Here is a 23,144-nt window from a genome sequence, read left to right as displayed (position 1 = left end):
AAATGAAATGAGTTCAATATTCACAGATGACGTTATGTTGTTATTTTGGAATCGTTCGTTTTTTTCAAATTCATCTGTTTTTTTTTTAAATTTTATGAAATGATTAAATTATCATTGAAAAATGTTTCCATTTCCATATTGATATTGTTCACCATATTTACCATTATCATATTTTCAAATCTATTCATTTTGAATCGAGAATCACAATGTCTACAATCTTATGTTGAACATCAAACATTAATAAATTCGATTCGTAAACCAACTCGAACAATCACGAATGTGAATCATGATGGAAATCATTTAGCAATATTGATACCATTTCGTGAACGTTTCAATCAATTATTACAATTTATACCGCATATAAATTCATTTTTAAATAGACAAAATATTAGCCATGAATTTTTTGTCATAAATCAAATTGATAATTATCGTTTTAATCGTGGTGCCTTAATCAACATTGGTTTTCAATTAGCCCAAAATTCCTGTACATATATTGTTATGCATGATGTTGATCTATTACCATTGAATGATCAATTATCATATGGATTTCCAGCTCGTGGACCATTTCATGTATCATCACCAGATCTTCATCCAAAATATCATTATGAAACATATGTTGGCGGAATATTGCTTATGACAAATGAACATTTTAAATTAGTTAATGGATTTTCAACCAATTATTTTGGATGGGGATTAGAAGGTTTGTTTGCCATCATAATGAATCATTATCACCAAATAATAATAATAATAATTGTCATTTAATTTCAGATGATGAATTCTATGCTCGACTTAAAGAAGCAAATCTTCAGGTAATATATAATTAATGTCATCATCATTAATAGCTGTTGTTTTCTTTCATTCAATCATTTAGATTTATCGACCAGAAAATATAAAAACAAATCAATCAAACACATTTATCCATATTCATGATCAAAATATCTATAAACGTGATACAGCCAAATTATTCAATCAAAAAGAGGTAATATGTCGATAAAACTCGTATTTGGTGGCAATGAAAAATTTTCTATTTCTCTTTTTCTCATTTTATAATGTTTAGATAACCAGAAGAAGAGATCGTCAAACTGGATTGAATACGACAAAATTTAATCTATTAACCATATATAATATGACTATTGAAAATATTGAATTTCGTATATTTAATGTTGCCATCTATTGCAATGTTGATCGTACACCGTGGTGTTTAAAACCATCATCATCATCATCATCATCGATCAAGTTTAAAAAACAGCAACAACCAAAAAACAGACGCTAAATTAAACTAAACTAAACCAAAACGAGATTGGTCACAATCACAAGAGAAAAAATAGTCCGGAACAGGTAATATTCGAATGATGGTTGAATGAAAATTATGCAAAAAAAAATATTATTACCATTTCATCAAAACAATGACATAACAATCGTAAAGAAAAAGAGAGAGAGAGTGCATTGTTTAAATTTTGATTTCCGAAAAAAATTTTTGCATTTTTTTTTGTCATCGTTATTGTGTTATTGGCTCTCTGTTGAGATTGCACTCAACCGCAATTTGGCTTCTTCCATTGACTCATCATCATCATCGTTGCACAGTAGCTGTATTTTTTTTTTATTTTTATTTTTCAATATTTCTCGACAGAGTGTGTATGTGTGTGTGTATATTTCGTTTTTTCTCGTATTTTCTTCATCGCATTCATCATCAACAACAATTAATTTGTGAGAATGTGTCGCCATCGCGTTCATTATTCATTGTGTGATATAACAATTTCTCGCAACAAAACATAATATATCAACCAAAACTATTATATATCGACCATTAGTGGTTTGTTCATGTTTCAAATTCGATTTCATGATAAGTGATTACTTCGCCAAGAAGAAATAGAAATTTCATCCATTCCAGTAATACAAACAATTCTTCATTTGATCATTTCAAATTCTGCTGATAATATGATAATGATGATTACATAAAACATTGGAAAAATAATTAGATTCAATTTTCTTTAGAAGAAAAGGTATCATCGAAAAAAATGTATCTATCATTCTTTTTACTATTTTTGGCCATCATTATTGGCGATCAAATGCAGAGAATTTCCTGTTTTGGTAAGTTTTTTTTCTATTTCGAATTTCAAATTGATTGATTGATTTTTTTTCTCATAGATTTTGAATTAATACAACCAAAAATTGAAAGATTCTCCAATAATGATGAAGAATTGAGAATCAAATTTACTGCCTTTAATCAAAATTTCACAATAGATCTCATAAGAAATTATTTCATTTCTAATAATTATCATGAATCACCTGAAAATGATTATGAAACCAATGTAAGATATTTAGATTTTGAGTATTAATTTTTCGCTAATTTTTTTTGCCATTTTTTCGATATATATAGAAACAATGTCATTATAAAGGAAATGTTAATGCAAAACAATCACAATCGTCTTCCTTTGCTGCCATATCATTCTGTGATAATCAATTAAATGGAATTTTCATTTTGAATGATGTTGAATATCATTTAGAACAACAAAAAGAATCAAAAAAAGTTAAAATATTTATAAATAATCCATTGACGATCAATACATATCATTGTGGTTGGTTTTTGAAATTGTTTTTTCTTTTTCATTGTGAACAAAATTAATTGTTTTTTGTTTTTGTTTTCAATTTATAGGTTTCAACAATGATAACAATACCACGATGATTACATCAACAGCCATTTCCTCTAAACGATCACGACGAGCTTTAAATGTGAAAAATCAACAATTATTTCAACAACAACGTTATGTCGAAATGGTTTTGGTCAACGATCTCAAATTGGTTTGTGACGATTTTTGATGTTTATTATATAGATAATTTGCAATTTTTTTTCTCTTTCATTATTTTAGTATGGAAAATATAAAGAAAAATTGCCATTTTTATTTGAACGAAATGTACAGATTGCAAATATTGTCAATGCATTGTATAGCCCATTCAATATATCCATAGTATTGGTTGGTGTTATCGTATGGACTAAACGTAATGAAATTATATTAAGCAATAATAGTAGTGAAACATTGAATAATTTTCTTAAATATCGACGTGATAAATTAATGAACGAAATTCCTAATGACAATGCTCAATTAATAACGGCATCTCCATTTGAAAATGGTATCGTTGGGAAAGCCTTGAAACAAACCATGTGGTTAGTATATAATCATTTTATCTGTAATTTCTATATATAAACAAAAAATAATTATCAAAATTCCATTTAGCACTTATGAATATTCTGGCGGTGTTAATTATGATTATCATGAGGTAAATTTTGTGTTTATTTTAAAATTATAGCAAAATTTTAAAAATTAATTCTTGTTCACAGAGTATCAGTTTAATTGCAACGACAATTGCCCATGAATTGGGCCATAATTTCGGTATGGAACATGATAATGATGGATGTCATTGTAAAGCAAACAACTGTATTATGGGTCCATCATCTTCATTTCCACATCCACGCCATTGGTCAAGTTGTTCGATTTCACAGCTTGAAGAATCATTGCAACATGGATTAGATTATTGTCTAATGAATAAGCCAAATGTTGTATTTCGACCAAGCTGTGGTAATGGTATTATTGATTCTGGTGAAGATTGTGATTGTGGTTTACCAGAATTTTGTACGAACAAATGTTGTAACGCTACCACATGTAAATTAATGAGCCATGCAAAATGTTCTGGTGGTGTTTGTTGTGATAGAACAACCTGCCAACTGATTGCAAAACATTCAAAATTTATTTGTCGTCAATCGAAATCGATTTGTGATCCAGCCGAAACATGTGATGGTCACAGTGAAAATTGCCCCGCTAATCAATTTGTAACTGATGGCACCGAATGTAATGAAGGATATGCTTATTGTTTTGATGGAAAATGTGAAACCCGAGAAAATCGTTGCCATTTATTATGGGGTAATGAAAGCCAGGTTTCAGGCTATCGTTGTTATCAGAATAATGCCAATGCTAATAGTAGTGGTAATTGTGGTTATGATAAAAAAACTAAAACATTTATTGGTTGTCAACGTAAAGATGATATAATCTGTGGCCGATTACATTGTACTAATCGAAATAATAATGGAAAACTGACACTTAAATATGGACCAGAAGGTTCAACGGTTATATCACAGAAATTTGAATCACATCGTGATTCGATTACATGTTTTTCAGCAATGATTGATCTTGGCCTCAATGAAGATGATATTGGTCTAGTTCCTAATGGAGCAAAATGTGGCCTAAATCAAATGTGTGTGGATCAAAAATGTGTTCAAGTGAAAGAATATCAAAATTCACATTGTGATCGTCATCCAGATGATGATAAATGTCAATCATCACAACAACAATCATCGACAAACATATTATTAATATTTACATATCTTTTCTTTATATTATCACCATTCCTATTGTTGTTTTGGTTTTTATTCATACACAAAAAACCATTGAAATTTCCTAAAAATTTTTTCGGTCAAAAAGCATTTATCGCTAAAGACTATAATAATCGTCGACCAAAAATGAATCCAATCAATCGAAACATATCGGTTCCAATTGAAACTGAATTGACTATTAAACCAGTAAGACCAGCACCACCGCCACCACCATTCATTCCAAAAACAAATACTACTGATACAAACAATAGTAATCCTCTTATGAATGGTGGTATTACTAAAACCACCAACAATAATCACCGAATATCAACAAATACGCCAAATTCCAATCAAATCACCCGACCAAAAAGATCTCCACCGAAAACACCCCCGCCGCCACCACCACCATCACGATCATCATCATCAGCCAAAGTATCAATATCAAATTCACATACAGTCAAAGACTTGGTTGCAGCATTTGAAAAACAATAATGACCATGATGATTGATGACACACAAACTTTGAACTATAATATCTTCTGTGTTTTTTTTTATAAAATATTATTACTTCTAGTCTTAATAATAAAAATCTATAATATAGAAATATCCAAATTTTCATCATTTATTTACGACCAACTTTTTTCTTCTTTTTTTGTGTTGGACGCTGTTGTCTTGGTCCCATTGGTGATGTAACCGGTTTAGGTGATGGTTTAATTTCAGGCCTATTACCACGTTCAACAAAATGAATTAATTGAATGTCTTTTTTTATAAAAAAAATATTGAAAAATTGAAACTTACATATCACCGACGGCACCTTGTGTACCTTTGCCAACACCAGCTTTTTTATCCTTTTTCTTACGATAATTCGATCGTTCATATTTTGGTAACCATCGTTCAGGATCAGGTGGTGGGCCATTAGGATCAAAATTTTTGGGTAAAATTTTTCGACGTTTTGTTTTCTTTCGTTTTTCTTTTGCCAATGTTTTTGGTGTATCTTTCACTTTTTTCACATATTTAACACCTAATGACCAATTTTTATTCTCCAAATGTTCGATATCAACGGAATTTAAAATCTCCTCAATGGATGGAAGTTCTTTTTGTAAACTGTTTATATGAAAATTGAATGAGATTTCGATCATTTTTTCAATTTTGATGGATGAACAAACCTTTTAGCTTTTTGTACATCGAACAATGAATATGCATTGATGAGCATGGAAATAATTTTTGGATTTTTTCCTTGCAGTTTAACAATTTTCTCCAAATATTTTACTGATGTTTGTGGTTTGTTTTGATTCAGGTAAAATTTTGCCGCTTCATTGTATAATGAAATTAATGTCGCTTTCGAGCTCTAGAAATTAAAAATTATTTGATTAATCGAAAAATTGTTGTCATCCCAGTGTATTCATTTACCTTGTGTTTTTCATGCCAATCAATACATTGATCGAATAATTTTTCAGCATCATTAATTTTCATCATTTTTTCATAGATTTGAATCAGAATTGAAACGATGGCCAATTTAGCGAATTTTGTTTCATCTAAATTTTCCAATACTTTTGTACAACCATCAAGATCACCTTGTTTGAGCAAAAGTTCGGTTAAAAACAGGGCAACCTCTAAATCAGTCAATGTTGTATTGTCGTTTCGCCGTGAAAAGCAATAATTTTTCAATGTTTCAATAGCTTTTGCTTGATTTTTCTGTTTGATATACAAATATGCTTCAATCAATACAGCATCCGCCTCATATTTTGGAAATTTCAAACGAAAAATCGGCAAATGTTTCTGGCAAGCATCAAATTGATTTGTATTGATCATGAACAAGCAATAATTGTAATGGATATTTAGTTTTTGATTTGAACTCATTTTTGATTCAGCATTCTCATTCAATGCCATACGAATCTTTTTCTTTGAATCAAATAGATTTTGATCACGATGAATGGCTACAATATTGTTGGAAATGACTGCAATCAATGCCTTGATCGGATAATTTTTGCCGAAGAATTTCATTATATGATTTCAATGCCTGATCAGTTTTATTCATACGTTGATTACAATAGGCAATCTGTGCACGTATAATAGCCAATTCGGATTCAATTTCCTCTTCGGATGCACCATCATCTTCAAGAAATTTTTTACAAACCATTTCAGCATCTTGAAGTTTACCAATTGCTTTAGCGTATTGTTCAGTGGCCACCAATGCACAGGCTTTATTATAGATAATTTCATATGTAGAATTCGAAATACTGGCCAAATCATATTTAATATTCGAATTTGAATGCTTCAATCCTACAATTATGGCGGCCAAATTGACCATACGTTCGTCTTCATAATCATCGTTTGAATTTTTAATCAAATCAACATATGATGAATAACAATCTTCAAAATTTTCAATTCGATATAGCTAAATAATTTTGAATTTTTTTAAAAAATTACTCAAAAAAAAACCATAATTACATACTGTTTGTGCCTTCAATTCATTGGTTCCCAAATCATCATCATCAGATACATTATTACCATCCAAACATTTCAATGATTCACCAACATTATTCAAACGATAAAGACAATATGCTTTTTCTAGCTGAAAATTCGTTTGTCGTTCTTCTTCATTTTTATTTTTATTATCATTATGAGAATCAATATATTTTAATGCTTCTTCGAATTCATTCAGTTGTATGAGGCAAACAATTTTACAATGAATTGCTTTTTCATGATTCGAATCAACTTCCAAAACTAATTTACAACAAAAAAAAAACAGAATTCAAAAATAAACAGAATTCAATAAAAATAAACTTACTTTTATTGACCACTTTAAGTGCACGATCAAACTCACCACTATTTTCAAATTTTTTCAATTCTGAAAATAAATTTGAAACATTCACTTCGGTTACGGGCATTTTTGTTTTGACAAATTAAAAACGTCGCATCGTTTCACATTGATTGGTTTTTTTTTTTTGATAAGCCACGAGTCAAAACACACATTTCCTGATGGAAAAAAAATCAACGAATAGCGACATCTTTGGCTATTTCTCGGAATTAATAGAAGAGATTTTTTCGAATTTTATCAAATTTTTTTTGTTCGTTTTTTTTATTGTTTCAACAAATGTATAGATTCAACAACATTGTAATAACCAAATTCATTGATTCGATGTAATTCATTCAATTGAACCGGTGGCATTGGGATTTCCATGAAAAAATGATCACGATAATTATTCAATATTTCAGTCGAATCAAAATATCTTTGTTTCATTGGTTTTCGTTTTTTTAGTGAAAAATCTTTACGACGAAATAAAAATGATGAATTCATCAATGTTAAATGTAATTTAACATTTTGTCGTCCACTGAGATTTGCATGTCTGTCACCAGTATACAGTAATCCATTCGAAACCATAACATCAGCTATGTTGTTGGCAAAATTTTGTAAATTTTCATTTTCAATTTTTGCATACAATACATTCGTTTTTCTAGGGTTTTCATTCATGATATCAACACCTTTAATTTGTATTTTATTGTCTAGAATTTCGGGAAATTTTTCCACATAATCTGAACATTGTTTTGTAAACAATTCACGTGCCATCGTTAATCGTTGTTGATCATCCAATGATAGACAAGAAATTGTCATGTGTAATTTTTTTGGATTTTGAAACAATATTTCATCAATATCAGGATTATCTTCCAATATTCTATGTTTAAAATCCAGATATGCTTGAATAAAATCATCATTCACAAATGGAATCGTTATTAGATGTGTAAAACGATTTTTCACCATTGTTGATGCTTGTTTCATTATCATTGTTGCTTTTTCTATTTACAATTTTTGATCGATCACTGATTTTATTTTTATACGTTATTTATGACTGGCTCGCTCATTGTTGCATGAATGCATGTCTCGCAATAAAAATCAATGTAAACAAATGTTTTTTTTTCGACATTTTCTTCGATTTCTTCGATAAAATAATTCTTATTCTCATTTTTTAATACTAATATCTGTGTTTTTTTTCTGAAAATGAGTGAAACCGAAACCATTGTTCGAGATATTTTTGGTGATAGCGATGAAAGTGATGATGAATTCGAAGGATTTGATGGTGATGTTGGTGGAGAAAAATCGCAAGATAAACAACAGCAGCAGCAACAACAACAACAATCTGAACAAAAAGATGACGATGATGATGATCAAAAAAATGATGATAAAGAATTTGGTTCAGATGGTTCATCGGATGGTGAAGTTTTTGAAAATCGACCATCAGAAGAATTGGATGAAGAAAAAGTTGAAGATCCTGAACAGAATGCCAAAGAAGCTATACCTGAAATATCCGATAGTGATGAAGGATCCGATGATGATGATGTTAATCGAAATGTAAAATCGTGAGTAACTGCTAATCGTTTGGAAGAATTTGCCATTTATTTTTTTATTTTATATATTTAGTGATATAATGTATGACTTTGATATAATGTTACAAAAACGTAAAGAAATGAATTCACGACGAAGACGTAGAAAAAATATTGACATTATCAATGATAGTGACGATATAATTGCTGAATTAATACAAGAAATGAAACAAGCTGCTGATGTGAGTGATCATCTTTGTATTATATTTTTCAGATTTTTTTTTTAAAAAATTTCATTCATCAATCACAGGAGGATTTTGAATTGAATCGTAATCGTCAAACTGCAACACGAAAATTGAAAATGATGCCATTAGTTGAAACTCAATTGAAAAAGATTGATTTTCGTGAAGCATTACTTGATTCAGGAGTTTTAAGTGTAATCACTGATTGGCTAACTAGGCTACCAGATGGTAGTTTACCACATTTACAGATTCGTGAAAAATTATTGCGAATTTTAGTTGAATTCAATATTGATGATATTGATCGTATTAAAGCAAGTGGAATTGGTAAAGCCGTCATGTATCTGTATAAACATCCAAAAGAAACGAAAGAAAATAAAAGAATTGCTGGTCAATTGATTGCACATTGGTCAAGGCCAATATTTAATTTAGATGCAGATTTTCATTCCATTAGCCGTGATCAACGTGAAAAACGTGATTTTGAAAATATGGCCAAATTTAAACGAAGTCAATCAGATTCAGGTGAAGGTGGTTCCAGTTCAAAAATGGCAAAAACTGAACAAAAGTAATGATGATTTTTAATACATTTTGAATCATATAACCTTTGTATATATATTTTTGTATAACAGGATTATTCGTCCAGGTGAAAAAGGTTGGGTTCCACGTGCTCGTGTACCGATGCCATCAATGAAAGATTATGTCATAAGACCAAAATCAACAGTCGAAGTGGATATGTCACGTATATCGAGTAAAAAACCGATAACAAAATTTGAAAAACATTTGCGAAATTTTCGTGAAATGAAAAAAATAAACAAAATGAATCGAGCAATGCCAATCAGTATAGAAGGAAGAAAAATGGCATTATGATTCAATCAATGTTGTATCCATCATCATTTTTTTTTATTATTCATTCACATTTGAATATATTTATATTTATATATTCTCTTTTATTTTGTTACCATAATATATTTGGTATATAAAAGAAACACACAGCCAACACCAACATCAACAACAACAACAAACCACACACAATTGAAGAAATTTTAATTTTTCGTTTGAACATATAATGTATCACGTGAATGAATTCCAACATTTTCCAATGTAGCCGTATCATTATAGGATGAACTTAGATTTTTTTTCGGAAAATTTGTAATCAAATCATATTCATTCATATTGTATCCATGTTCAGTTACGTATAAAAATAAAGCCTAATATAATCATCAGAAAATGAATGAATTTGTTATTTATGAAATTCCATAATTTACATACCTTTAGTTTTGAATCCGATGGAAACATAACCTTTTCTTTATTACCATTTGGATATCGTATGACTATTTCCATTTTATTACTTTCATCTGATCCTAAATAATTTCTCCAATCATCTTGTTTTGGTTGCTGTTGTTCAATCATTGAATCATTTTTAACAATTTTGCAATCATCGTCATCATTCATCATCATCATGATTATTATGAACTTCCATATCTTGTAATGAGGCTTTAATTGCTGCTTCAATTTGTTCACGTTCACTTTCTTCATAAGGACTTGGCTGTTTGTTTGGAAAAAAATTTAACATTAGCTGACGAAAATCATTTTTGGCATTGTGAATTACTTTTTGAAAATTTTCATACGAAATACTGGGATTATTTGCCACAACCGATGACGACGACGATGTTTGTGATTTTCCTGTTGGTGATGGATGTTCATTCAAAAATTGTGTAACTTTTTCACAGAATGTAACAGTATCTATTTCATGCCAAAAAATGATTTTTTCACCTATGATTATGAAATAATAAAGGTTAAAGATTGATGGTTTTTGATTTCAAATATCAAATTACCTGTACGAGGATCAATAATTGAAATGTATGGAAATTGATGTACCTGATAGAATGAGATAAAATTCTGTCCCTGTTGTGTATCATGATAGGTCTGAAAGAATTACAGAATTTAGTAAATTTTTTTTCACGTAAGAACCAAAATGATTCACAAACCTGCCAGAAAATAAAATGTTCATTGATAATATCTTTGACGGCTGAATTACTCCATACATCACGATTCAATACTTGACAGGAAAATTCTTTTGGATTCTGTATATTCACTAATAACCATTTATTCGACCGTTGACCCTCGTATTTGGCCTTACAAGAAAAAAAATAAGACAAACGATTAAAATTTGATGAAACAAATCAATAACATACCATATCAAATGATCCACGATATATAAGATCCAAAGGTGGTCGAAATAAATCGTCAAATGTTCGCCTTCTATTACTTGAATCGATTGATTGTTCAGGTTCATCATTAAGTTGTTGTTCTTGCCATCCTGTTTATAACAGAGAAAAAATTTGTTATATTAAATTCTTCAGAGAAAATTCAATTATCGTTGTTTACTTGATTCTTCTTGAAAATTACGAAAACCATCAAAACCACTACTGCTACTGGCATACATATTACGAGGATAATCTTCGACAAGCACTTGACGAACTGGTGGAATAGGTGGCCGAACTTCTTCCCTATAATAAAATATGTGTAAAGAAAAAACAGTTATAAAATCTACAATGACAATCAGATGACAACAAACAACATACGTAATAATATTGGCCGCCGATGAATTGTTTGATTGATTATTTGCCGCCGCAGCCGATGATGATGATGATGTTGTTGTTGTTGTTGCTGCAGCTGTTTGAGCTAAATTCGAATCCAAAAACATATCCATAGCCAATTCAACATTCCAATTACATGCTTCTAATGCATTTTTAGCTATAGATTCATCGGCGCCTAGAAATATAATGAGTTTTTAAACATCTTTATAGATTTTTTGCTAAATATTACTTACCAGTTATATTTATAAATTGTGTTAATAATGAATCTTGTTCGGTTTGATTTTCCATTTTAAATTGAATATATATTTATTAATAATAATAATTGATTGATTATAAATGAATAATTTTTTTTCTTAAAAAAATTTATTTAAATATAATAATAATTGAGCTGCTATTGATGTTGTGTAGTTGTTGTTTTTTGTTGTTTTTTTTTTTTTTTTTGGTCAAAACAATTTTAGTAAAACAAATAAATGATGAATGATGATAATGAAATTTTTTTTTTCGATTATTTTTGCATGGTCACCAACAGTGCGCTGTTGCTAATAGTAAAAATAAGTGTGTGTGTGTGTGTGTATGATGCTTTTGTCTGAATTTTTGTCAAAATATCCATTCATAAACATAATGACTGAACCAAAAAAAAAAAAAAAAAAACGAAAACACGAAAAATACAAGACTGACCAAAAGATTGACTTGACTGAATTAAGAAAATAATGATAACTGATGATAATAATATCTGTCATGTAAATTAATTGATTCTGAAATTACGAAAATAGAATCAAATAAAAATGAATCAAAACGATCGAGAACAAGAAATGTCAAATGAATCGAATCGTCGATTACTTTCGTTGGTCACTCGTTTATGTTCCACATTGGTTCCTAATGAATCAGGTATGATGAAATTGGAGTTTTTATCCGTGATAATGTTTCAATCGATTTTTTTTCGTTAAACAGATAATTTTGATAAAATTTGTCAATATTCATTGGATTTGATTAGTAAGAAAAAAATTACTATCGAAGATTGTGAAGAACAATACATTCTGTCTAAAATTCGTCATTCTTTTTTAAAAAAATTATCCGTAGAAGAATGGAATCGTTTTGAAGATTTATATCTTCATCTAAAATCATCATTGCCAAAATCATTCAATATTCGACAATTATTATATTGTTTGTTTCTGTTGTCAAATTCATCTTCCAATGATAGTGCTACCATATTTTCCATTTCAAATTCAATTGAAACAATGAAAATTGCTAAAAATGATCTAGATTTAGAATATAGACATTCACATCATTTTGGTAATAATGGTGATGGTCGAAATAATCAATCACTGAATCGAATGACAACGAACCCTCGTCATACCGTTCATGTTTATACCGATAATAATAATGAGAATGATCATCATTACAATGGCAAGATAAGATCAAAATATACTTTACTTGCCAAAGATTTAATATCAATATTTCAAGGTCTTCATGGTAAACATATAAATTTACCAGATGATTCAAAATATTCCATCACTTTCGGAAGAAATGATTTATTCTATATGAATGAAATTTATTTTGCCAAACGTTTATCAGTATTGGGACAGAATTTCAAAACAATCAAAACTTTCAGCCAAACATCAATGAATACAACATCTAAAGGTTTTGTTGTGCAAAGTTTTGGTTCATCATTGAATGATGAGATTAATAATTTCTATAAATTAATGACATCGATACAAGCCAATTTCCATAAATCCGAACAAACGGCCGTCACACTGCATAAGCTTTGTTTTTGGACCACAGAATCATTCATCTGTTTTGAAGCATTAATCAATTTAATTGGCAAATGTCGTTCAAAAAAAGGTGGTGCCTTGATCAGTATTGTTTATGATATGATGCATCATGGTGATCCATTAGTACGTGAATGTTATCGAAAAATTTTATCCAAAGTTGTCAAACCAATACGTAAAATGCTTAATCATTGGATCTTTTATGGTGAATTGAAAGATGAATATAAAGAATTTTTTATCAGCACAAATGATAAAGATGGTAAAAATGTGATCACAACTTCATTATGTGATGTATTCTGGTTTGATCAATATTCAATCAATAATTCAATGTTACCTGGATTCATTAACAAAGCACAAGCATATAAAATCCTAATTACTGGCAAAGCAATTTCAATGCTGCGTGAAGTTAGTATGAATCGTGTATCGGCCGTATTGCCATTATATGATCAATTGAAAAATTCATTTGAAAATTCAAATCTAGAAATTTTATTTGATCAAAAATATAGCTCAGAAGCCAATGATTTTGCCGGACTATTGGATTATGTTTATAAAGAAATCAGCCAAACAGCGTTGAATATATTGAATGCTAAATATCAATTATATGAACATTTCATTGCACATAAACGTTTTCTGCTATTTGAACAAGGTGATTTCATTAGCTATCTGATGGAATTATTGTTTCCGATTATAAATCGACCGGCGAATAAAATACGCCCATATACATTATCACAAACATTGGAAAATGCCATAAGAAAAACTAGTGCTCAATGTTATGAACAATCAAATGATATTCTATCACGAATTGATATTTATTTTGATCCACAATTTCCAATGGAAAATGCCTGGGATATATTGACACTAAAATATCGTATCGATGGACCAATTGGAACCATTTTCAATCAACAAAGTCAAGTGATCTATACTAAATTATTTGCATTGTTTTGGCGTACAAAAACCATTGAATTTTCATTGAATAAATGTTGGATTGATTTGAAAAACATTTCCACACAATTACGAATGGCATCATTTCTTCGTTTATCAAGTAATCATTTCAATTATTTATTATATCAAATTCTATCGTTCACAAAAACAATTGAACAATATTTCAATTATCTACTTGAAAGTCGATGGACACAAGTGAAAAATGAACTTGATCAGCCAAGAAATCTGAATAAATTAATCAAAATTCATCATGTTTTCTTACAGAATTTGATGGCAAAATTTTTCTTTGAAAATCTTCTCAGACAACATAATGTTATCAACAAATTGATATTGTCATTCATCGATAAACTTGAATCATTCATCAATGATATTGTATATAATAATCAAAATGTTGAAAGATTTTGGAACGATCAAATGGATGAATATCGAAAAGAGATTGAAGAAAATTACAATTTTTGGCTACATAATTTTGCTCGTATGTTGCATAAGGAAATTTCATTATTTCTTGAATTATTGATCGATACAGATGAAGATGATCATCGTGAATTATGTTTCAGTATCGATTTCAATAAATACTATAAAATGCAACATGTAATCAATTGATTGCTGCAGTGAGCAGTTTTTTTTCATTTTGTTCATTTTCTTTCACTTTTCCCCATCAATTTTCAATCATAACAATAAAAAAAAATTTGTTTAAAATTGACTCAATTTTTATTGAGAAAAATTTTATTTATTTATTATTTTTATAATATCTCATTATAAAGAGAAAATTAGAGACAGAAAGAGAGAAAAAAAAGTTGAAGAAACGAGATCAAAATTATTTATACCTTGACCCATAATCATCATCGAAAATTAATCATTTAGTGGCCAATCTATGATAGATGAAAAGAAAATTGACCTTCACTAATAGCAATATTCAATTTTTCTCGCATTATATCGACAGTTGGATAATCAGGTAATTTGAGATAATTGACACATGTCATTACACTTGGCAAACAATTTGGATTGTCCGATTCAGTAGGATTCTTTTTGACGATCGTAAATGGTGGATTTAGACTTTTGAAACCTCCGATTGGTAATCGCGGAAACCCGGTCAAAAATTGCAAAAATTTTCGTTGTTCTTCAGCATTATATGAACTTAGAATTTCAAATAGAAATTTGATTGCTCGGCTTTCATGTGTGAATCCATGATCAATTTTACATGATTCCATCAATGTTTTTGGATCCCAACTTTTATAACCTGAACCACAAAATAATTGTTGAAGTTCTTCTGGATAAAATAGCTTAAGACGAGACAATTCAAAAACTGAATTAAATCCTTCTTTAAAAGCTTCCATTTGTTTGGTTACACCTTCCATTAGGCTCCAGCATGACACCAGTTCGATGTAGTTTTCCAAATTGTTCAACGTGACTGCCATATCTTTTCCACCTTTACGTAGTTCAATATTCGGATATCCAGGCATTATGAAATCAATATTTAAATCTTCAATAGAACTTCCTTGCAATTTCAACAATTCAGAATTGCTATTTACATTCTGTATTAGAGAGAAAAAATTAATATATTAAATCAACAATCAAAATTCAAAATTTCAATTCTTACCATTTTAGATTTTCTTTGAGCAATCTTGTACATTTGTGATATTGATGAGAAAAATGTATAGTCAAGATGATAAAGATCCGATACCGAAAGTGTCAATTCTTCACATAAAACCCATTTATAGAATATTATATTCAAATTGATGTCAATCTATATTTGAAAATGAAATAAAAAGATTCCATTATTTGAATGAAAAAGAATTTTGTAAAATAAATACCATTCGAAAATCCATCAATGCTTTGGCCATAAATTTACCCAACAGCTTGAAACGATGTTTAATTTTTGTCGAAATCGATGGTTTAGTATTTCGTCCAATCGGCGCAGGAAATAGGCCATAATTTGAATTAATATAATTGACAAAATTATCGGGTTTTTCATTTTTAATATTACTAGTCAAAACTTCACCACGCCACATTTCAAATTCAGCGCGTTGAAATTCTTTCGATACTAGTGCATAAAATTCCAATGTAGGACCAAGACCGGTACCGACTTCATTTTCATATTGTATTTCCAACATTGATTTGGAATTCGATACATCATTGAATAATGTTTCAGCGCTACGGAATATTTCATTACGCGATATAAGTTTTCGACGTTTTTCGAGCCTGGGCGTCAAAAAACGTTCACGATTATCGCTTGATGAAAATTCCTGGGTATTTTCAAATAATCGATATAATGCTCGATCACGATCAAAACAAACAACATAGAAAAGTAGATAACGTATTTCAAATGGAAACATGAATGGGCATGCATATGCCAATTCAGAAAGCCAATTCGGTAGACCACCAGTCATGATGACCACTGGATCTTGAAGTTGACGATTAGCTTTCACAGTCAATTTATTATTCGTAAATTCTTTCAATGGTATGGCAGGATTATAGATGTGTGAAAATTTATACAAATGTCCCCAATAACGGTTGATACCGTATAGAACTCGTAATAGTGCAATCACTTCGACCGATTGATCATTGGCATTTACATTGATTGTAATATTATTCCGGATATATGGCTCTAATGGAGATACATTTTTCGTTATCCGTCCTTCAAGCCATAATTCATCTTTCTTTTTGTTTGCACTTGTTTTACTTTTACTTTTACTTCGTGATCGGCCATTATTGTTATTGTTAATATTGTTTGATGAAGATGAAACCGATGAATTTGTTGTTGAAGCATTCAATGTATTTGCATCGGTTGAAAGTCGATAATAGATGGGAAATGTTGAACCCCAGAATTTTGAATTATTTTGTTGTTGTTGATGATGATGATGACCATCATCACCACCACCACCATCATTATCAATGTTGTCATTAGACATGAATTGTTTGATTACTTGATATAAGGATATATTATAAGGCAATACATGTTCATGAATCAATAATTGAAGTCGATGTCTTGTTTGCATCTGACTAGAGGAACTGAGATTTATATCGAATGTATCATCATCGGATAAATCATCATCACTTTGATCATCATCACTATCTTTGATACGACCATAACCTTTTGCCAATAGATAACGTTCAATTGCATGTACCGTTGTGAATGGATCCAATTTGATCAATGGGCCTTTATATTTTTTCAGATTAGTACACGAAGGATGACGATTAAGACTAATTTTCAAGAGATGTGAATTTATCATTTTAAATGCATGTGAACTACGTGGATGGACAGCATAATCTTGAACCCGTACAGGAAATTGTTCTAGCTGTGATACACAAGCATTCAATTTATTCACCAAAATGGCCATAGGTTTTGTATCAAAATTTAATTGATCAATGTTTTCGGCCATTTCACTTTTTGGAGCACCAATAAATATAAGTAAAAATGTTCGTAAGTTATTTTCGGCCATCATAATGTTATCGGTAGTATTGATTGTCAAGAATGAAAAGAGATTTGCCACAAGACCACTGTGTATAAGCTCAAATGACGATAAATCACTGTCCATTAGAATGTTTTTGATCGATAACAATCCTTTAGTAGAATCTTGTTTCAATAAATTGATTGCCTGATTTAAATCGGCCAAAATATTTGATGACAAATGACTTTCTTTTTCATTCGCATCAGTCTTTAGAAAATATTTATCATCGAAAATTTTTCCCTGTTCTTTGATCCATGATTTAATCTTATCCTTATTCGAATTGGAAGATTTTTGTGTGGATGCTACCATCTCTTTTGCTATGGCCGTCACATTTGAAGTGGTTGGAATGACATTCGAATTTGGATTCACTGAATTCTGTGTCCATCGTGCCCAACGTGTTGGATTCAATCGTTGTAGAAAATCTTTCGATGAGGAGCCTAAACGTGTTGATGATGATGAATTACTTTTACTACTATGATTATTGGTTGCTGTTACAGCACCGGCTGTCATATTCAAATTGGCACCATTAATTGTTTCACTCATCAAGAATGGTAAATTATTCAAATAGGTAGTCGAAAGGCTACTACAAATGTTTAAATCATTGTCACTTGTTGTTGTTGTATTATTGCCATTATTTTCATTCGTTGATGAATGTTCATAATTGATTAGATTACGAGACCCAGAAACTGGTATACTTTTACGTGTACGTTTTCGACGTGAATTTTCTTCATTTCTTCTGTAAAATTATCATGGCAAAAAAAATATTAGTAAATAAATTTAAATTTTTTTTTCTATCGACGAAAACATACCCCGATGAAAGTTGATCAGAATTTTGTACTGATTGTTGTTGCGAAATTTTATTATTCGATGATGATGATGATGACGATTTTGATGATTGATTAGTATTCGAATGTGTTTGTGATGAAAAATTAGTAGGCATAAGACTGCTTTCTATAACGGCCGAAATTGATTCACTTGCTGTACGATTAAGAATCATTTGAGCATTTTCCAATATGGCCATCGGTGAATTTGTATATACAATGCTGCTGCCCGTATTATTGCCACTAGTTGATGATAATGGCGTTTTATTATTATTATTATTATTCATCATCAACATATCACGTGATGATGATGATAATAATTGTAAAGATTTAATATTATTATTATCACCATGAATAAATCTTGTTTCATCTGAATATAGTTTACGAATCTGATGAATGACACCTTCACGTTGAAAAAATATGGAAAAAATGTCTGGCAATTTTTCCATAAAAATATTACACATCTGGACGGCACAAACTACGATTCGTAAATCTTGTGATGCTAACATTGTTGCTATTGAACTAGATATTGATTGATCTTCCAATATTGAAATCATTAATTCTCTTGGAGCATAATAAATGATTCTGAGAATAGCATTAAGACACTTATAACGAACAGAATAGCCAGCTGAATTGTTATATACTTCGTATAATACTTTAAATACAAATTTTATGAAATTACTACTTAATCGGTGTTCATTATAAATGAATTCTGATCGTGGATCGATTGTCTGCATTGTATTACGAGCATGAAGCTCTGAACTTGTAAATGTATTCGTTTTTCGTTGAATTGCATACGAATTTCCAGTATCTTCACAAATTTTTTGCATTGAATTAAAATCAACGATATAAGTACGATTTAAACTTGCCAATTCTAGTTCATCCTCTCCAGACTGATGAGCCGATTCGATGATTTTATTATCAACAACATTGAATGCTTGCCATAGGCCACGATCATCTTTCCATTGCCAAATGGCTACTTCGGAAGACTGAAGATTTGATTTGGAGAATAATGTATCAATAGAAAATATTCCACTAGATGGTAAACTAGGCATTAGTTCAGCAATGAATGCAGTCAATTCACATATCTCTTGTGGACTTCTTGAAATCAAATTCATTTCATCATTTTTTTCTTTCACATTATTATTGTTATTGTTTTCACCGCACAATAGCAAACATTTAAGTGTCTCACAAATGTTCAATTTTAACAATTCGACAGCAATCTGTGAACATGAAAGACACATTATGGACAACATTCGTATCACATTGACAAATGGTCCGGTGCTTAAAATAGGCGGTTTAGTCATAAGAACATTCTGTATGTTTGTCAATAATTCTCTTGATGCAATTTCACTGATTATGACACAATCATTTTGATAACATTCAACTAGACGATAAAATGCCAAACAAATACTTTCAATACATTTTTTATCTTCAATTGTCAAATGTGAACCAAGAATGGATAATGAATCTTGAACATATTGAAAATCATCTGGTGATAGATTCTGAAAACAGTTTGCCGTTATATTCAATGCTGAACGTTGAGCATCAATGGAAAAGAAATCCAAATATGTAAGACATGCCGATACACCTCGAGCATGTAATATTGACTTATTATGTCTACGACTAAGCATTTCAAGTGCAGATAATGATTGTTCAGCTACATCCATACATTGGATTACTTGTAATTTTTCAAGAAAAACTGGAATAGCATCCAATACAGCAATGGATGAACGGGGCAATGATTCCATCATATATGTTAATGCGCGACAAGCATGATGCATTATTTCGAAATTATGTTCCATCGACAATAGATTAATCAATGTCGGCACAACAGCTTTGATGGGAAAACCAACTAATGTATCTTCATTGCCCATCAACAAAATCTGACACATTTCTAGCACATAATGTAGCTTTTCCGAATCATTGGCAGCAGAATTTAATCCATTCAATAATTGTTGAGCTTTTGTATTGGATGAACTACTAAACGAACGATAGAATAGATTCTGCATACGAGGAATACCAAGAAAATGTTGTTGAAGAGCACGTGATTCAAGAATCGTTTGCAAACGATTCATATCACTTTCTTCCGTATCATTATCTGTTGGTGATGACATTGCATATGTATTTAATATGGCGCTAGTTCCAGGTGGATTAAGTTGATGTGCTGCTGTTGTGTTTGTTTCATTTGAATTGCCATTATTTGTTGATTGTGATGATGATGAATTATTTATGTTTGCATTCGAAAAATTCGAACCATTTTGCTCCATAACAATACGATTAATGATACTACTGCTGGGTGCTGCTCGTCGTTTACCACCACTTGCTACTGTTTCGTTTGAATTGTTTGTTGATAATTTTTTCAAATTATTTTTACTATCACTGGTTGATGTTTTCTGTTTCTTCTTATTAGCTGAAACCTTTGTTTCAATAGTCGAACGTTTGTTTCGATTATTCTTTGTTTTATTATTATTACTAATCAAAATTCCTGATGAGGAAGATTGTTGTTGTTGTTGTTCTGTGAACGAATCGATTGATTCTTGTTCCGTTTTCAGTTTCAAGTTTTTTGTTTGTACACGACGTTTGTTATTACGATTATTACAAGCAGTAGTAGTAGTAGTAGTAGTAGGCTTAGTGGATAAATCTTTAGAAACAATGACTGTATTATACAACAAAACATATATTACTATCATGAATATCATTCGATAAATGAAACAAATAAATGAATACCTTTACGTTTTTTTGATGATACCAATGAGTTTCCGATATTTGTATTGTTATCGTTGCTGATTTGTTCCAAACTTGATGATAATTTGCAACGTTTAGCAGTATTTTTACGATTTATGGCACAATTATTATTTTCACGGGTATCAATCAATGTACTGCGTTTATTTACTGACGTTGATGTTGTGATTGCTGTTGGTAATGATGATGATGATGATGATGCTTCTATGACGACAATGCTATCACTTTTACTCGATGTTGTCGTTGTTGTTGATTGTGAAAATAATGATGATATTGATGATGACGAAGACGAATTCGAATGAAAACAAGAAATTTCGCTAATGTTTCGAGATCGAGATCTGTGGCATTTTTTTTACAAAAATAAAAAGAGAAATACAAACATTAAAAATATAAAAAAAAACATTGATCCATGATTATTAATTTCTCTTCATCACCTTCAATAATAATTAATTGAAAATAAACAAAAAAAAAATGAAATAAGAAACAAACCTTGTTATAACTGGTGATGAACGGGACTTGTCTTTGTTGTTGTTTTTATTATTACTCTCTTTTGATGATGATGATGTATGATCAGATGGAACAACAACAATATTTGACGATAATTTTTTCGTTGTCGATGATGATGATGACGGTGTTGATAATGATGATTTTAATAAACGTTTTTTACGTTTAACAGACGTCTCCACAACAATTTTATTATTATTATTCAAGTTGTTGTTGTTGTTGATGGTGCCTTGATCTTTCTTCGGCGCTTTATTCAATAGTCTGTCTGCCATAGACAATGATATCGTTTTTGTTGAATGATCATTACAACAACAACAACAACAATGATAATAATAATTACAATTACAATAACAACAACATTCAATTAATCAACTTGTGAATAATAATAATAATAAAATTTTTGAAATTTTGCAATAATCAATCAATTGATTCCTGAAAAATGAATGAATCTTTTCGAATAAATTTTTTTTTATCGAATCATCCACACCAGCAACCAAAAAGCAAAATAGTCCAATTGAGAGAGCGAGAGCGAGTGGAGAGAATGGGCCAGAAATTCGATTCGAAACGTAGGCTTGTTGTGTATATTTTGCTCGATTTCTTTTTTTTTGATCTTTCTCTTACAAAAATTTTATTTCGTTTGCTGTTTTATCTGATTTTTTGTATATATTTAGATTAACGAAGAGGTTGATTTGTTTTTTTTGTTCAAATCAAATCAAAGAGAATGAACAGGAAATATGATCGTGATGGTGATGATGAAGATGATGATGATGATCACAACAAATTGATCAAAATCGAATGTGAATTTTTGTTTTTATGTGTGTATTTTTTTTCAAACAAAACACACACACATAGAGAGAGAGAGAGAGAAAAAAAAAATCGCCTCGACAACAACGAAAAAAAAAATTCTAACAGTAATAATAATTGAGTAAAATGTATGTTTTTGTGTGTGTGTGTTTAGATAGAGATAAAGAGAATATATAAATCGAAAGAAAAAAAAAGCTTTGATAATGTGATGGTGATTTCGAGAAATTTTTTTTTTCTTTTATTTTGAGAGCTCAAAGAAACAAAAAAATTATTATTAAAGAGTATAAGTCACATTCGTCGTCGTTGTTGTCGTTCGTCGTCGTCGTCGAATGATGAAACGCAGCAAATAGAAAAAAAAAATACAAGGGCTTTTTGTGTGTGTGTGTGTGTGTGTGTGTGGTATGATTGTTGTAGTGGTTGATCGGAATGTGAATGTTAGAAACACACACACACTTTGTGTATGCACAAAGAGAAAGATTTTTAATAAGTGGGCAGAATCTAAAAAAATAAAATAAAATAAAAATGTACCGTTCATATAGTATGTGTACGCACATGATATTTTTGAAAATGAAAAATT

At 30.1% G+C, this 23,144-nt stretch overlaps 8 protein-coding genes across 10 annotated transcripts; 4 read left to right on the top strand and 4 right to left on the bottom strand.

Annotated features, from left to right (window-relative positions):
* The first annotated feature begins 15 nt into the window (after positions 1-15).
* On the top strand, positions 16-1,382 carry beta4GalT7 (beta-1,4-galactosyltransferase 7). Of its 2 annotated transcripts, XM_075735412.1 has the most exons (5): positions 70-269; positions 417-700; positions 769-809; positions 872-979; positions 1,058-1,382. In XM_075735412.1, the coding sequence occupies exons 1-5, from the start codon at positions 100-102 to the stop codon at positions 1,271-1,273; spliced, it is 819 nt and encodes a 272-aa protein (XP_075591527.1). In that variant the 5' UTR covers positions 70-99; the 3' UTR covers positions 1,274-1,382. The 2 variants fall into 2 exon arrangements, with proteins under 2 accessions (XP_046911829.2, XP_075591527.1); XM_047055873.2 differs by having other exon boundaries at positions 16-700.
* Positions 1,337-4,972, top strand: Meltrin (disintegrin and metalloproteinase domain-containing protein meltrin). Its single transcript, XM_047055860.2, has 7 exons — positions 1,337-2,091; positions 2,149-2,312; positions 2,381-2,579; positions 2,657-2,802; positions 2,871-3,166; positions 3,237-3,279; positions 3,341-4,972. The coding sequence occupies exons 1-7, from the start codon at positions 2,019-2,021 to the stop codon at positions 4,859-4,861; spliced, it is 2,442 nt and encodes an 813-aa protein (XP_046911816.2). The 5' UTR covers positions 1,337-2,018; the 3' UTR covers positions 4,862-4,972.
* Srp72 (signal recognition particle 72) lies at positions 3,834-7,359 on the bottom strand. The gene is given in 7 exon segments (XM_047055861.2): positions 3,834-5,090; positions 5,167-5,472; positions 5,535-5,716; positions 5,779-6,342; positions 6,344-6,766; positions 6,824-7,095; positions 7,160-7,359. Coding segments are annotated over 7 exon segments (1,947 nt in total). The 5' UTR covers positions 7,260-7,359; the 3' UTR covers positions 3,834-4,990.
* Positions 7,360-7,387: 28 nt separating this feature from the next.
* Positions 7,388-8,155, bottom strand: LOC124492867 (activating signal cointegrator 1 complex subunit 1). The gene has a single exon (XM_047055874.2). The coding sequence runs from the start codon at positions 8,153-8,155 to the stop codon at positions 7,451-7,453; it is 705 nt and encodes a 234-aa protein (XP_046911830.2). The 3' UTR covers positions 7,388-7,450.
* Positions 8,156-8,230: 75 nt separating this feature from the next.
* LOC124492864 (protein IWS1 homolog A) lies at positions 8,231-10,158 on the top strand. The gene is made up of 4 exons (XM_047055869.2): positions 8,231-8,727; positions 8,789-8,933; positions 9,002-9,495; positions 9,560-10,158. The coding sequence occupies exons 1-4, from the start codon at positions 8,369-8,371 to the stop codon at positions 9,795-9,797; spliced, it is 1,236 nt and encodes a 411-aa protein (XP_046911825.1). The 5' UTR covers positions 8,231-8,368; the 3' UTR covers positions 9,798-10,158.
* Positions 9,798-12,048, bottom strand: LOC124492863 (UBX domain-containing protein 7-like). Of its 2 annotated transcripts, XM_075735409.1 has the most exons (10): positions 11,764-12,048; positions 11,516-11,705; positions 11,319-11,440; positions 11,126-11,250; positions 10,919-11,065; positions 10,766-10,856; positions 10,559-10,703; positions 10,398-10,471; positions 10,200-10,363; positions 9,798-10,138 (listed from the first exon to the last, which is right to left on the bottom strand). In XM_075735409.1, the coding sequence occupies exons 1-10, from the start codon at positions 11,816-11,818 to the stop codon at positions 9,974-9,976; spliced, it is 1,278 nt and encodes a 425-aa protein (XP_075591524.1). In that variant the 5' UTR covers positions 11,819-12,048; the 3' UTR covers positions 9,798-9,973. The 2 variants fall into 2 exon arrangements, with proteins under 2 accessions (XP_075591524.1, XP_046911823.2); XM_047055867.2 differs by lacking the exon at positions 9,798-10,138 and having other exon boundaries at positions 10,238-10,476; positions 10,540-10,703; positions 11,764-12,044.
* Positions 12,049-12,138: 90 nt separating this feature from the next.
* On the top strand, positions 12,139-14,940 carry LOC124492854 (gamma-tubulin complex component 3 homolog). The gene is made up of 2 exons (XM_047055859.2): positions 12,139-12,418; positions 12,482-14,940. Exons 1-2 carry the CDS (start codon positions 12,316-12,318, stop codon positions 14,842-14,844), a joined length of 2,466 nt encoding a protein of 821 aa, XP_046911815.1. The 5' UTR covers positions 12,139-12,315; the 3' UTR covers positions 14,845-14,940.
* A 9-nt stretch (positions 14,941-14,949) lies between these two features.
* On the bottom strand, positions 14,950-22,898 carry LOC124492852 (E3 ubiquitin-protein ligase ctrip). The gene is made up of 6 exons (XM_047055856.2): positions 21,749-22,898; positions 21,245-21,597; positions 18,503-21,173; positions 16,056-18,429; positions 15,842-15,988; positions 14,950-15,776 (listed from the first exon to the last, which is right to left on the bottom strand). The coding sequence occupies exons 1-6, from the start codon at positions 22,033-22,035 to the stop codon at positions 15,114-15,116; spliced, it is 6,495 nt and encodes a 2,164-aa protein (XP_046911812.2). The 5' UTR covers positions 22,036-22,898; the 3' UTR covers positions 14,950-15,113.
* Positions 22,899-23,144: the final 246 nt, after the last annotated feature.

Source organism: Dermatophagoides farinae, chromosome 1 (assembly GCF_024713945.1).
Source record: "Dermatophagoides farinae isolate YC_2012a chromosome 1, ASM2471394v1, whole genome shotgun sequence".
Taxonomy (NCBI): domain Eukaryota; kingdom Metazoa; phylum Arthropoda; class Arachnida; order Sarcoptiformes; family Pyroglyphidae; genus Dermatophagoides; species Dermatophagoides farinae.
Note: the sequence above shows the minus strand (reverse complement) of the source record. Positions and strands in the feature narration are given on the sequence as shown.

Excerpts from the sequence above, each read along its gene's own strand:
- Meltrin (XM_047055860.2), top strand. The coding sequence starts at position 2,019 with ATGTATCTATCATTCTTTTTACTATTTTTGGCCATCATTATTGGCGAT. Across the intron at positions 2,580-2,656 it reads GATCAATACATATCATTGTG|GTTTCAACAATGATAACAAT; the intron begins GTTGGTTTTTGA and ends TTCAATTTATAG. Across the intron at positions 3,280-3,340 it reads TTAATTATGATTATCATGAG|AGTATCAGTTTAATTGCAAC; the intron begins GTAAATTTTGTG and ends TCTTGTTCACAG.
- LOC124492863 (XM_075735409.1), bottom strand. The coding sequence starts at position 11,818 with ATGGAAAATCAAACCGAACAAGATTCATTATTAACACAATTTATAAAT. Across the intron at positions 11,251-11,318 it reads TAATTTTCAAGAAGAATCAA|GATGGCAAGAACAACAACTT; the intron begins GTAAACAACGAT and ends TGTTATAAACAG. Across the intron at positions 11,066-11,125 it reads ATCGTGGATCATTTGATATG|GCCAAATACGAGGGTCAACG; the intron begins GTATGTTATTGA and ends TTTTCTTGTAAG.
- LOC124492864 (XM_047055869.2), top strand. The coding sequence starts at position 8,369 with ATGAGTGAAACCGAAACCATTGTTCGAGATATTTTTGGTGATAGCGAT. Across the intron at positions 8,728-8,788 it reads GTTAATCGAAATGTAAAATC|TGATATAATGTATGACTTTG; the intron begins GTGAGTAACTGC and ends TTATATATTTAG. Across the intron at positions 8,934-9,001 it reads AAATGAAACAAGCTGCTGAT|GAGGATTTTGAATTGAATCG; the intron begins GTGAGTGATCAT and ends CATCAATCACAG.
- LOC124492852 (XM_047055856.2), bottom strand. The coding sequence starts at position 22,035 with ATGGCAGACAGACTATTGAATAAAGCGCCGAAGAAAGATCAAGGCACC. Across the intron at positions 21,598-21,748 it reads TCATCACCAGTTATAACAAG|ATCTCGATCTCGAAACATTA; the intron begins GTTTGTTTCTTA and ends AAAATGCCACAG. Across the intron at positions 18,430-18,502 it reads TCTGATCAACTTTCATCGGG|AAGAAATGAAGAAAATTCAC; the intron begins GTATGTTTTCGT and ends ATAATTTTACAG.
- LOC124492867 (XM_047055874.2), bottom strand. The coding sequence starts at position 8,155 with ATGATAATGAAACAAGCATCAACAATGGTGAAAAATCGTTTTACACAT.
- beta4GalT7 (XM_047055873.2), top strand. The coding sequence starts at position 100 with ATGATTAAATTATCATTGAAAAATGTTTCCATTTCCATATTGATATTG. Across the intron at positions 810-871 it reads TTAAAGAAGCAAATCTTCAG|ATTTATCGACCAGAAAATAT; the intron begins GTAATATATAAT and ends TCAATCATTTAG. Across the intron at positions 980-1,057 it reads AATTATTCAATCAAAAAGAG|ATAACCAGAAGAAGAGATCG; the intron begins GTAATATGTCGA and ends TATAATGTTTAG.
- LOC124492854 (XM_047055859.2), top strand. The coding sequence starts at position 12,316 with ATGAATCAAAACGATCGAGAACAAGAAATGTCAAATGAATCGAATCGT. Across the intron at positions 12,419-12,481 it reads ATTGGTTCCTAATGAATCAG|ATAATTTTGATAAAATTTGT; the intron begins GTATGATGAAAT and ends TTCGTTAAACAG.